The sequence below is a fragment of the Symphalangus syndactylus genome, chromosome 4, assembly GCF_028878055.3.
Source record: "Symphalangus syndactylus isolate Jambi chromosome 4, NHGRI_mSymSyn1-v2.1_pri, whole genome shotgun sequence".
NCBI lineage: Eukaryota > Metazoa > Chordata > Mammalia > Primates > Hylobatidae > Symphalangus > Symphalangus syndactylus.
Genome location: NC_072426.2, coordinates 60719145 through 60733079, shown reverse-complemented (window position 1 = coordinate 60733079; position 13935 = coordinate 60719145). Strand labels below are relative to the sequence as shown.

Below are 13935 nucleotides of genomic sequence, written 5' to 3'. Positions count from 1 at the left end.
TGTTGTCCAGGCTGGTCTCAAATGATCCACCTGCCTTGGCCTCCCAAAATGCTAGGATTATAGGCATGAGCCTCCTCTGTGTATTTTCTTAAAAAGACATACTTTAGTGCAGAATCTTTTTAAACTTTTGACATGTTTTTTCAACCTGTTATAATTGTCTCAATTACATCTAATTGGGTATTACTTTCAGTGACTCACCTTTGTTAGGACTTTAAAAAACATCTACCCTAGTTTTTCTAGGAAAAAAACAGTATTTACATAATATTTAATTTAGTTATTAAAGTTATATTAATATGTATGATTGGTGTAAGTATGTTTAGAAACAAGTTTAGCTTGAACTCTACTGATGGAAGCTATGGATGTGGGCATTAAAAGGTGGCATCATAACCAAGATCACTCGGTATGCTGTGGTGGCTTAGTGATTATGTGGTATAAATGCAATTGTTGACCACGAGGATTGACTGAGTGAGGGTTGGCTAAGTGAAGATCAGTTAAACACACAGTTTCTTTTGCATAGAACAAATCAGATACTGACTACTATTTGTAAAGCAGAATGTTAAGAACTCCTACTTTATTTTCTACATTTTTCATATCATGATTAACAATATAAATTCATTATTAAATCTCTCTTCCGTCTATTATATACTATTTCTTTTGCCATATTATCCGATTTAATTATATCCCATTAAACTTGTACTTAGTATCCTACTCATTTTAACTTTTAAAGTAGTTTCTAATCTTGACCATAGTATCTTGGATTCTGTAGCAGAAAGAGATGTCCATGATCATTTCACTATAGCCTTGTTCTCTATGTACTATTCAGAGGTAGTTGCATAAAACCGTGTTTACATTTAAATAATCAAGTTTTCAAAGGACATTTTGTTTAAAAGGAAAATACGTATTCGTTTCTTGTTACATTACACATATGTAGGACTACTTATTTGCCATCCATTCAACAAATATTTACTGATGGCCTTCTAAAGGTCAAATACCTTCTCATGTATAAATGATATTATATTTACCACATTGCATATTGAGGCCATTTTTAATATCTATACAGAAAAATATCCATGACCAATATGATCACAGTGTATGACTTTTTCTGTTGCCACATATATTTGCTGATAATTCTGATAGCATTCAGTGACCAAACTGAAGTAAATTATTGTTTCCACTCTTACAAGTACAAAGAAAATATAGTCCCATTATCAGCACCTGAAAATAGAAACTGAGACTACCAGGCAATGAAACTTAATCATTTAAAAAGTATCTCCAACAATAATTTTCAAACAGAGAATCATCTCCTTATTGAAATGTTTACTACGAAGGACAAATACTCTAAAACGTTTCTGCAAAAATTAACTTTCTAATACAGTCTAATATAGTAGACATCCTTTCACATTTTTAAATATTCCCAAAAAGTTGAATAAAGGTCAGCCACGGTAGCTCACATCTGTAATACCAGCACTTTGGGAGGCCGAGGTAGGTGGATCACCTGAGGTCAAGGATCAGCCTGGCTAACACGGTGAAGCCACATCTCTACTACAAATACAAAAATGAGCCATGCGTGGTGGTGCACACCTGTAATCCCAGCTATTCGGGAGGCTGAGGCAGGAGAATCGCTTGAACCTGGGAGGGAGAGGTTGCAGTGAGCTGAGATCGTGCCATTGCACTCCAGCCTGGGCAACAAGAGTGAAATGACATCTCAAAAAAAAAAAAAAAAAAAAAAAAAAGTTGAATAAAATGTCATAGTAGGGTAGTCTTTGTTATATTTTAAATGCAAATCATTTTCCTGCAATTTATACACTTTCCCTAATACAGGAAAATGAATCTCAAATTGAGCTGTGCAATAAACCCACCTAAGGAACCTTTAAAAAATACCCTGGTCCCTATTATAGCTGGGCCCAATCCCTATGGATTTTGATTTAATTGGTCCATGATGGGACCCAAGCAACAATATTTTTTAAATTTTTCTAATAATTGCAATATGTAGCTATAGTTGAATACCACTGATACAGAACATGGACTATAATTTATTGGTGTTAAATTTCTAAATTAAAATTAATAATATTAAAATGATAATCAAATTATATATTATAATAGTCTTTTTGAGTTTGTTCATTCAACAAATATTTATCAACCACTACTATTCTCCAGATTTTTGGATGGATACTTTTGTTTTTCCTGCAGCATTTAGTTTGCTTTCAGTGAATAAGACACTGAATAAAACTATTTAAACATCACTAGAAATACGCAGGCAAGCTGAATTTACAATCCTTGTCTCCAACTGTGCCTTCATGTGAGTAGCAGGAGACTTTCTTTACTTTCTCTGTTTCTTCCTGTCTTTTAACTAAAATTCCACCCAAAGACAATCCATTTCATCATGATATGGATTTTAAATTTATTTTTTGCATAATTTAGTATTAACAAGTTTTTGATATATATTTGAAAAGCTCCTGCTATGTTTCAGGTGCTGTGGAAACAATCTTCCTCTTAAATGACTCACATCTCATGTGGAGGCAGATAAGCAGAGAGGGCACACACAGTGCATAGTGCATAACACAGCACACACGATGCTCTAGGAGTACATAGCAGCAGATAAACACAGTTAAACAAAGACATTCACTGGGGAGGATCAGGGAATGTTTCTCCAAGAAAGTCACATCTAACCTGAGCCAAGAGAAGAGGGGAAAGAAGATTTCTGGTAAATGAGAGAATATGTGGAAAAACTCAGAGGCATGAGAGAACATGACCTGTCAAAATAAAGGCAGCTCAACACAATCGTAGCATGGAATGAGAGATGAAGCCTTGCTACCTCTCCCACTTTACTGAATCACAGGGCTCTTCTGAGCCAGTTTAATCAGTTTTCTGAAGAAAACAAAGAGCCACCGAAAAGCTCATGCAGTATCACATTATGATCACACAGATCTTATATATGTATATAGTCAGAGTTGCTCAGTGGAATTTGCTTAACCAGTTGAATTTCTTTGTAAATATATTTGAAGTTATCTACTGCTTTTGGGAAGAAAATAATTTTGATTTCAGTGGTCCATGATGGGACCCAAGCAACAATATTTTTTAAATTTTTCTAATAATTGCAATATGTAGCTATAGTTGAATACCACTGATACGGAACATGGACTATAATTTATTGGTGTTAAATTTCTAAATTAAAATTTATAATATTAAAATAATAATCAAATTGTATATTATAATAGTCTTTTTGAGTCTGTTCATTCAACAAATATTTATCAACCACTACTATTCTCCAAATTTTTGGATGGTTCATTATAGCCTTTCAAACAATTATCTAACATCTAGGTCAAAGCCTAAAAAACTAGACAACCTATTTTTTGTACTTTGGTAGCTTTAGTTGAAGATGTTACTCTTATGTCAAGGGATTCATTTTTTTTTTAAGTTTCCATGACAGTGTCAATTGATGCCCTTAATGTATTTTCACTACAGAAACTGAAGGTTTGAATTTGAGACTCAATAGTCTTTAGGTGATGCTCAAAATAATGAGATTTGGATTTTTATGTTTTTGGGGTACACATATCTTTTATTTATTTATTTTAGTTGGCAAATAAAAATTGTACATAGTTATGGTATACAACATGATGTTTTGATACACACACACACACACACACACACACATTGTGGAATGGCTAAATCAAGCTTATTAACATATCTATTACCTCCACATACATATCCTTTTTTTTTTTTGCGATGAGCCCACTTAAAATCTACTCTCAGCAATTTTCAAGTATATACTACATTGTTATTAACTATAGTCTCCATGTTTTACAATAAATCTCTTGAATGTGTTTCTCCTGTCTAACTAAAATTTTGTATCTTTTAACCAACATCTCCCAAATGCTCCTCCCCCTTCCTTCTCCAACACCTGGTCACCACCAGGTGTCTATTCTGTGCTTCTATGAGTTTTTTAGATTCCACATATAAGTGAGATTATGCAGTATTTGTCTCTATGTCTGGCTTATTTCTGTTATTTTGAAAAATCACTGGTATATCTCGTGTCTAAAATAGTGCCAAGCATGCAGTAGACATTCAAAATTTTCCTTGAGTGCATGAATGATTATAAAAAGTCCAGAGGCTCTTCACTTTTAAGATGCACTTAATACTGAGTTACAATAATCATAATAAATTATGCTAGCTAATATTTATGGAGTGCCAACATATGCCAAACACTATTTTTAGAGCTCTTGCATATATTACATCATTTAATCTTCACAACCATGTTATGAAGTACTTTTCTATCCTTTATTTATAGTTGAGGAAATTGAGGCACAGATAGGTTAGGGGACTTGTTAAGGCCTTATAGGTAATAAGTGATGAAGTTAGAATTTGAACCCAGGCAGCTAGACTCAGATCCTTGTCTCTTAACCTTACACTGTACATGAGGAATGAAAGGCAGTGGATTGACAACCTTGGAGAGCTATTGCATAAGGCAAATAAGCAACAAACCAGAACTGTAGCCCAGTGAAATATTAAAGAGATGATTTGATTCTCTGATCCCAGAAGAGATGTGTCATATTTTCTGCCCAAATAGTTTATATCTTTCACATTATTTACAGCTTCTTTTCTAATGGCTTTGCTTTTAATACATTGCATATGTTCATTGCTTCTTTTTAAAGCTTTTCTGGAAACGTCGCTTAGTTCATTTTAGGGAAGCTTTGAAAACATCAATCTGCTTTCTCACTACAACTAATTATTATTCATAATACCATTGCTAAAGAATTTATTTTTCAAATGAGAACTCAAAATAATAAACTGTCTCTTGTACAACTTCTCTGGCATAAATGATCATTTATCTTCAAAAAGAACAAATGAGTTTTCATGAAAGCAAATTTCCAAAATATACACGTGAGAAAGATGCCGTAGTCATGGCTCGATGGCTTGCTGCTGCTGTTGAGTGTGGCCTCCTATGTGATGCTTTTCATCTTTGGTTTACTTTTGGTTTCAACTTGAACATTAATGATTTTTGTTTTTCCAGACTATTACAGAAAAACACAAACTAAATGTTCCTGAGACGATGACTGAGGTTCTTGATGTTTCTGATGAAGAGGGTAAGACTTCTATTCAGTCTTCTATGATATCTGTGATGTTCTTACACACAAGGGCAAATCACTCTTTTTTTCAGAGACCAAGCTGGTTATGTGGATGACAGAATCTTAACATTTAAAGTCACATTTTCACCTTTGTTTCAATACATTTACTTTTGCCATGGCAGCGGGGGCCAAGGGGCAGTTCTGATTAGTATATTTTTTTTCTGGTATTATTTCTTTTTCCTAGCATTATAATTAATGGCTATTAAATAATATGACTGGAAAAGGGGAAAAACTGGAAACTGGCCATGTGTTAAAATAGCTATATAATAACACAATTGTTATTAAAATATGTTTGAATTATGTTAAAAAATCTTTTTTTATTCAAATGCCTTTAAGTAAAGACTTTAAAGTATACTCCATCAATAAGTGTTCTTCAATTGCGAAATCTCTGTATTCTGGTTGGTTCATATGTACAGAATATATTTTAAGCCCAGAGGAAAAGAGCCTTATAGAAGTTTTAAAAATAGTATAGCAGGAAGTAGTACAAATACCACAGAAGAATGTATTATTTAAGTCGGAAAATATCCCCCCTATAATTTCAGAGTTGATGAAAAATGATCTCAGGCAATGGCTTCCTAAGTCATTCCTTTTTGGGAAGCCTGCTTTCCAAAAAGGAGCAGTGGGGACTGCCTGGAGTGGGTGTGTGACATTGGGCTAGAGCTGGAGATGGGCCAGCTGGAGGGTATCCGGCTCCCTAACTCTGCTTCAACTAGAGTAGCTGACTTTTCTTCATTTTGTATTTTGTACTTCCATGTAATATTCCACTTGGATAAAAAAAAGTGCTACTAAAAAATCATGAAAGCAGCATATAAAATTTGCAAGTATTTCTTTATGAGAAGATAGAAAAGAGAAAGAAAAAAAATCACGCAACCAAGTTTCAATAGTGCAGCTCTTGGTCCAATGAACATGATTGAAAAATTACCACCATATATGTACATGAAAATGTATGTTTGAAAAATTATTGCTATTAAGAATGGCACTAGGTTTAATACTCATTGCTTTTACAGAGAAATATTAAAGATGTTTCTTTAGGTTCTTCAAGATAAAATCATAAGATAAAACTTTACATTGAGATGTCCTTATTTAGAACCAACTTGTTGAATCACCTATTAGTAATAGGTATTGAGTTTTCTCAGCTTTTATAAAAATTTATGACAAGAATGAACAAATGTTGGATCAATGTATTATTCTGAGTAAATTCAAAGGTATTCCCAAGGCCGGCAGTTCCAAATATTTAGTATAATTTTGTGTTCTATCTTAATACTTGCCAACTAGTTCTCAGCATTCCTATATGCATATCATATTTTGTTTTGTGGGATCATCTTTATTATCTTTACTTGTATGTTGAACAGCTCTTAAACAGTTTGGTGACCACTTTATTGATGGGGAGGCACTTAGTGATTCAGGTACCCTTAGAGGATATTTTTGGAGTGAAAGCTTTTCTTTGCTTTTGATTTTTCTTAACTGGATAGAACAATTTGCTTAAATCTGTGTGCCTAATACTAATCTGTTTCTTTTGAAATAGCATGTGTAATATGAGTGGAATTGTATATGTGTGCATTTGAGTGTGTGGATTTTATTAACTTAGAAGCCTAAAGTCATGAATTGTTTGTACTGTTAATGATTTTGCAACTATTATTGAGAACTGCTAACATAATTATATAATCTAATGAACATTATATAAATATTTTTCCACAACTAATATCTTTTCTTAGAATATTAATTTAGAGAAAAGCAACTCTTTCTTAGTTGGCATTGAGCTAGCGTGAACATGATAATAACTAAGTTAGGCTGCTTGAAATGAATGCAGTTTGTATCACCCCCTTGGTTGATGATATATTTTAGGTGTGATTGAAAATATATTAATAGTTATGTGATTTTTAATATAGCTAAGAATAGAAATAAAGTAACATTTAAAAATGATTTCGGGTGAATTTGGCATATAAGGAAAAATGAATAATGTAAGATATTTTATCTAGTAAGAAGTTTCCAAAGTACATGTGGTACCACTTTAAGCAACTCTATTACATGAAAATTTAAATTTATAAATCAGATAAATTGAATAGTGATTATTTAATTTAAAAGTAGCCATTTATTTACAAAATAATTGCTGGAGACTTCCATTAGTTAATACATTTAAAGTATTTAATATTGAGTTTATAAAAGAAATTTATAAAAAATAGCCTCTCAGATCTGCCTATTGCATTAAATAAGTTATAACAATCTGTACTTTCATTATTAAAAATGTTATATATTAAATATTACTGGTGATAAGAACTCTTGGTTTGTGAAGAATATTGGTGAATGACCAAGATTATCTTTTGTGGTAAGAGAAGTCCATTTTTAGAAATAGCCAAAACTTAATAATATTTCTTTCCCAGAAGAAAATTCAAGTTGAATAATTTTCATGTAAAGGATCTATTTGAGTATTGATAAGTAACTTTTTCATGGAAAGAATTAGTGTGAAGGAAACTGGCTGGTTGACATTGCCAATGCCAACACTGTAATGTTTTGTGAGGTTAATATGTTTTTATGAAACCTGCTATCATCCACGTGGACACAATGCAGCCACATATATTTGAAAATTATTAGCTAATCCCTGTTTTCTCTACAGTCTATTGTTTTATTAGTAGTAATAGTGTATCGATACCCAAAAAGAGTATTCAAACTCTTGCCATTAAGAATGGCACTATGTTTAATACTAATAGCTTTTAAGGAGAAATATTAAGTATGTTTCTTTAGGTTCTTCAAGATAAAATCATAAGGTAAGACTTTACATTGAGATATCTTATCAGGCTAACTTGCTGTATACATATTAAAGTAATCCACAATATCCACTCATGAATCCAATTAACAAATAATGAATATGATGTTATTGTGTGGAAAGCTCTATAACTGATGCCACAGTGGAATCAAAGGTGAGCATGAGGCATGCCTTTAGGAAGCCTACATGGAGAAATAATGTATATATTAAAAGAAGTATAATGTAAGGCATTATGTTGTCACTTTTTCATATCCACTTGGGGAGATCAGGAGCTAGATATACCTAATACAGTCTCATGAACGTGCTAAGAGATGAGAGATTAATAATAGGGCACATATATTAGGGATTAGATAAGGAACAGTATAGGAAAGTCTTGAGATAGGAAAGTACAAGAGAGAGACACAGAGTAGCAGAATTCTCCAGTCATTCGGTCTGCTGACGCATAAAAACATACCAGGCTCAGTTGTGGACTGTTTGAATTCTTAACTGAAAAGTCTGGGAAACACGATACCTTAAAGATTTCAATTAATGACGAAAACATTTAAAACTGTTTTTACAAAGATTTAACCAGCAGTGGTACATAGAAGAAGTTTATTGAGAAGAACCTGGAAGGAAGCAGAAATCTAAGAAAAGAGAAAGCATTTACTAAATGTAATGCTAGGTACATGTTTCATTTAATCCTTATACCATCCCTGTGACACAGGCTGTGGATATCATTCCACATATATATATATATTTTTTTTTCAGTTAAGGAAAGTTTATTTTTGGAGAACGAGGCCTAGAGACATTAAGTAGTTTGTTTAATAGCACGCAGCTATAAAGTGGTGGGTGTGGAATCAAAACCTAGTATGAAAACTATTGTAATACCACAGCCATGATATAAATAACATCCTTCTGGAGGAATATGGCAGGGAAATGCAAGGAAAAGACAGAAATGGGAATTCAGTCTAAGAGAATTATAGCATCCAGATTTAACCAAAGATGTGAAGGTAATCGTCTAAGTCTTCGTAGGATCGTGAGTTGATCCCTGTCTTCACTGACTCGGCTCCCCAGCCATAAATGATGAGGTGGGGCTCAGAGATTTTGGCATCTGTATAACCAAAATGCTCATAGAAATGTGACTCATGTATGCCTTATTCTCATGGATTCATGAGTGGGTGGCTTGTGCATATATCTCTGCTAGTACTCTGGAATGACGTGTACTAGTAATCAAGAGAACTCCAGACTGGCTGAATGTTGGGATGAAATATAGAGGCGCCTTCTCCTTTGAAACACTCGCTTCTGTTGCAAACACTTAACACTTAGTGGGGCTCTTCATCTTGGGTTTTAGCCCTTTTTGCATGTCTCAGCAGGAATAATACTTGCTTGAGAGGGAGTGGGTTCCGTAACGTTTCAGAGAATCTCCTTGTCAGCATCATGAGGGGTTGTCAGAAAGGGGAGCCATTCCACTTTTTTTTTTTTTTTTTTTTTTTTGAGACAGAGTCTCGCTCTGTTGCCCAGGCTGGAGTGCAGTGGTGTGATCTTAGCTCACTGCAACCTCCATCTCCCCGGTTCTCCTGCCTTTACCCCCACGAGTAGCTGTGACTACAGGTGTATGCCGCCATGCTAATTTCTGTATTTTTAGTAGAGACTGGTTTTCACTATTTTGGCCAGGCTGCTCTCGAACTCCTGACCTCAGGCAATCCACCTGGCTTGGCCTCCCAAAGTGCTGGGATTACAGGCTTGAGCCACCGCATCCAGCCGCCATTCCACTTTAAGTTATTCCCATGCTATTGTCACCTGTGTCCTACAGGGGTTAAATATACCGCTCACTATCACTGAGGAATCTTGTGTTTCCTGGGTATCAAAACATCAATTGTACATAAAAAGCCTGCAGTACACTGATGCTTTACAGTTAGTAGAAAACATTTTTCATAAAGTTGTTTGGAAACATTGGACAATAAAACAACAAGAAAAAGCCAAGTCATAAACCTGGGAACCATCATTCTATTAAGTGAGTAAATAGGTAACAATCAGAAGGAAGTTATTCCAAGTATAGGAAATAATAAAGAAATTCATTTTAGGTTTGTTCTATAATGTAAAAACTAAGGATTGCTTTTGGTTTTGTGTTGTTTTCACATTGAATAAGTAAGTTAAAAAAAGAAAGTATATAATGATTCTCTTAAAGCTGTCTGACTTGTACAAAATTATTTCCAAGTCTAATGGCACTCTATTCAAACAAATAAGAGCTAAAGCTTTTAATCTGAATATTATTTTAAATCATCTTTTCTCTCCCCTTGGCTTGGGCAAGGAAGTAGTTGTGCTATTTGCTCATGTAGGGAATTTTCAAAGAGAAGCACATTGACAAGGGGAGGGGTAAAGAAGATGAGTTCTGCTGTGGACATGCTAAATCTGGGATGCTTATAGAAAATTTAGGTGGAGAAGTCCGGAATGCAATTGAAATATAGATGCAAAATTCATGAGAGGTCTGGGACCAATACAGATCTCTGTATAGTTAGTGGACCTCTAAGTCCATGTGATAATATGTGAAATAAGAAGAAAGGGCAGATGAAACTATCAACATTTAAGAGAAGTAGAGAGACAGGGAAGAAAGACTCAAAAATATAGGGGGAAGACCAGGAGAGATTTGTGTCAGAGAAATTAAGGAGAATAGTTTTCCAAAGAAGAAATCACTTCTCAGCCACTGATTAATTGCTGAAATTAGCAAGCATCTGCTTGACAAGTTTGTTAACAAACAGGAATCAGAGTGTGAAATAAAGAAGGTCCAAGAGTTTGGGAAAGAAGCTACCATATTTCAGAGATGGCAGAAATATGGATGTTTTATCCATAGAAGGGGAAAGACCTCCATAGAATCTGTAACAGAGGAGAGAAGGTTGAAGATGAAGGGCCTAGCAGACAAGGTATCTAGGAAGATGGGAGGGGATGAGGCTTTGGAGGCAGGGATGGGCCAGCTTTACACTAGCAGAAATATTCTCACCCACCATGGGAAGCAAGAATATGACTGTTATTTCAGGGGCTCATTAAATACATTTAAAGCTTTGATTTGTATGCAGAATTTTCCAGTTATAGACCAATGTGGGTAATTTTTTTCAAAGTGATTTTTTACATTCTGTTAATTTCTACTTGCATTCACTTTCCATCTTTCACTGCTGGTATGTATTACTGAATAGCATGATTTATATACAACTAACTGTCTTCGAGAGAAATTTTATACAGCACTGACAAGATTAGTCCCCAGAGAGGTGGCTTTCCAGCTAATGCCAACACTGGGATAGGAGTTAGACACTGCTTTCAGAATTTAGGGACTTTGCTTCTTTGGGTCATTTCTCTCTGAGACATAATCAAGACATTGACTATATACCTAGGGCCACCATAGGTGTATATGAAAATGCTAAAAATTCACTTTAAGTAGCACTGAACCTAGCAGCTGCCTTAGGCAGATAGCATCATAACAAAACCATCAAAATGCACAAAATAAGGGAGAATGTAAAGGACATTCACTCATGAACTCAGTGTAATCAGAGGTGGTTTTTTGTTTGTTTTTTGTTTTTTTTGAGACAGGGTCTCACTCTGTTGCCCAGGTTGTAGTGCAGTGGTGCGATCATGGCTCACTGTAGCCTCGACTTCCTGGGCTCAAGCGATTCTCCCACTTCAGCCTCCCAAATAGCTGGGAATACAGGCGCATGACACCATGACCTGCTGATTTTTAAAAATTTTTAGTAGAGATGAGGTCTAGGTGTTGCCCAGGCTGGTTTCAAACTTCTGAGCTCAAGCAATCCTCCTGCCTCAGCCTCCCAAAGTGCTGGGATTGCCAGTGTGAACCACTGTACCTGGCCAATCAGAGGTTTTAAATTTTTCTCTTGTCACCAGAGTCATAAAATTTTTATATATTTGATTAAAAATATACTCTTCAAATGTCTTTATCTTCTAATAAGATTCTATTCACACGAGAGAGGAAAGCTGGGTTCCTGTAGTTGATTTGCATGTTCTACCTGATCAAACGCTGTGTCTTGCTCCTTCAGATGTAGTCATTCCAGCCAGACTCTCTTCTTTTATCTTTACCTTTCTCAACTTTTCTTTCTTCACCCTTGTAAACCTTCCTCACCCTACCAAGATGTAACAAGAGGGAAAGATAAATGGGAGAAATAAGAAAATTTGAAATGTAGATCCCATTTTATTAAGGAGTTTTGTGGATTTTTAAGAACCAAGAAGTTAAAGCTTATTTTAAGTTGTATTTATTCCCTGTGACCATCTTGGCTGCTGAGAGACAGCGGTGAGAACTGGCAAATTAGGAGAAGCAAGATGAAATGCAAAAGCAAATAGACTCTGAGGAGGGACAGGATGCTCGAACCTGAGTAGTATTCAGAATTTGGTGCTGGAATTTTGGGAAGTACGGGAGGGGTAGAAGACTGGGGGAAAGAAAGAGTATATAAGCAGACTTTTTTTTTTTTTTTTTTTTTGAGATGAGTCTCACTCTGTCACCCAAGTTGGAGTGCAGTGGTGCAATCTCGGCTCACTGCAACCTTCACCTCCTGGGTTCAAGCAATTCTCCTGCCTCAGCCTCCCAAGTAGCTGGGATTACAGGCATGTGCCACCACGCCCAGCTAATTTTTGTATTTTTAGTAGAAACGGGGTTTCACCATATTGGTCAGGCTCGTCTTGAACTCCTGACCTCAGGTGATCCACCTGCCTCAGCCTCCCAAAGGGTTGGGATTACAGGCGTGAGCCACTGCAGCCAGCCAACTTTTGGTTTTTAAATAATCTTTTTGGCTTTTTGCAAGGGATCCATAATATGCAGCTTGCACTGTGCTTGTATTATGTGACAGATTCTGTATTAAACTATCCCCTTCACCTTTTCATGAATAAGAATAGATGTAGTCTCCTGAAATGTTAATAAAACTCATATTTTTTCTGAAAGTAACGTAGGCTTAATCCTAAAGCAGACTATGCCTATGTTTTGATAAATCTATAATTAGAATTCATCTTGGCCGGGCGCAGTGGCTCACGCTTGTAATCCCAGCACTTTGGGAGGCCGAGGCGGGCGGATCACGAGGTCAGGAGATCGAGACCACGGTGAAACCCCGTCTCTACTAAAAATACAAAAAAATTAGCCGGGCGTGGTGGCGGGCGCCTGTAGTCCCAGCTACTGGGAGAGGCTGAGGCAGGAGAATGGCGTGAACCCGGGAGGCGGAGCTTGCAGTGAGCCGAGATTGCGCCACTGCACTCCAGCCTGGGCGACAGAGCGAGACTCCGTCTCAAAAAAAAAAAAAAAAAAAAAAAAGAATTCATCTTAAAAGTTTTTTCTCCTAGAAGTAAACAACAGGGGATATCCAAACTTAATATTAAAAGAATTAAAATTCAAGTGATTATTTCTTCTTGGTAGGTACTAAGAAAATGAATCAAATGTTGTTTCTCTAAGTTTTAGCACTGTATAGTTGTTTGGTGGTGTTCTGTGTTCTAGTGTGCAGTGCAGTTTCATCAAAGTCAAGGTAATGATGTTGGTGCATTTCACAATCATGACCATATGTTGTAGTTGATATTACATTCAACAAATAATCCTGCTTCTTCCTCTGATTGTTTCAAGGTGATGACACAATGACTGGCGATGGAGGAGAATACCTTAGGCCTGAGGACCTAAAAGAACTGGGTGATGACTCACTACCCAGCAGTCAGTTCCTGGATGGTATGAATTACCTGCGATACAGCTTGGAGGGAGGACGATCTGACAGGTATCTCATAAAACTTGTAATTGATGTCAGCCGGAAGTATCTGCAACATATTTTTTATGATGATGATAAAAGTGTAGATGCAATTATTGAGCATTTAATAGGTACCTTATTAATCTCAGCATTTAGCATGTTATGTTTTTCCATTGTCTAACAACTTTAAGATATGCCCATTTTAAAGAACAGAAAACTGAGGCCTAGAGAGATCAAATAACTTGGTAAAATGAAACAACTAGTAAGAAGCAAAACCATCATAAATAAGAGCTCTCATCATTTAAATGTGGTGTTTTTCATCACTGGCCACTTTTTCCTCAGATTA

General features: G+C 35.6%; 1 protein-coding gene across 38 annotated transcripts in view; it reads left to right on the top strand.

The window, feature by feature from the left end:
- ANK2 (ankyrin 2) overlaps positions 1 to 13935 on the top strand; it is a 719880-nt gene that overhangs the window by 633602 nt on the left and 72343 nt on the right. For 36 of the 38 annotated variants that reach the window (XM_055274818.1, XM_055274823.1, XM_055274814.1 and 33 more), the window contains 2 exons: positions 5012 to 5084; positions 13475 to 13619. In XM_055274818.1, the coding sequence (XP_055130793.1) occupies positions 5012 to 5084; positions 13475 to 13619 (218 nt within the window). Of the gene's footprint in view, positions 1 to 5011; positions 5085 to 6478; positions 6533 to 13474; positions 13620 to 13935 lie in introns of all 38 variants that reach the window. The other 2 variants (XM_055274788.1, XM_055274787.1) reach the window with 1 other exon arrangement.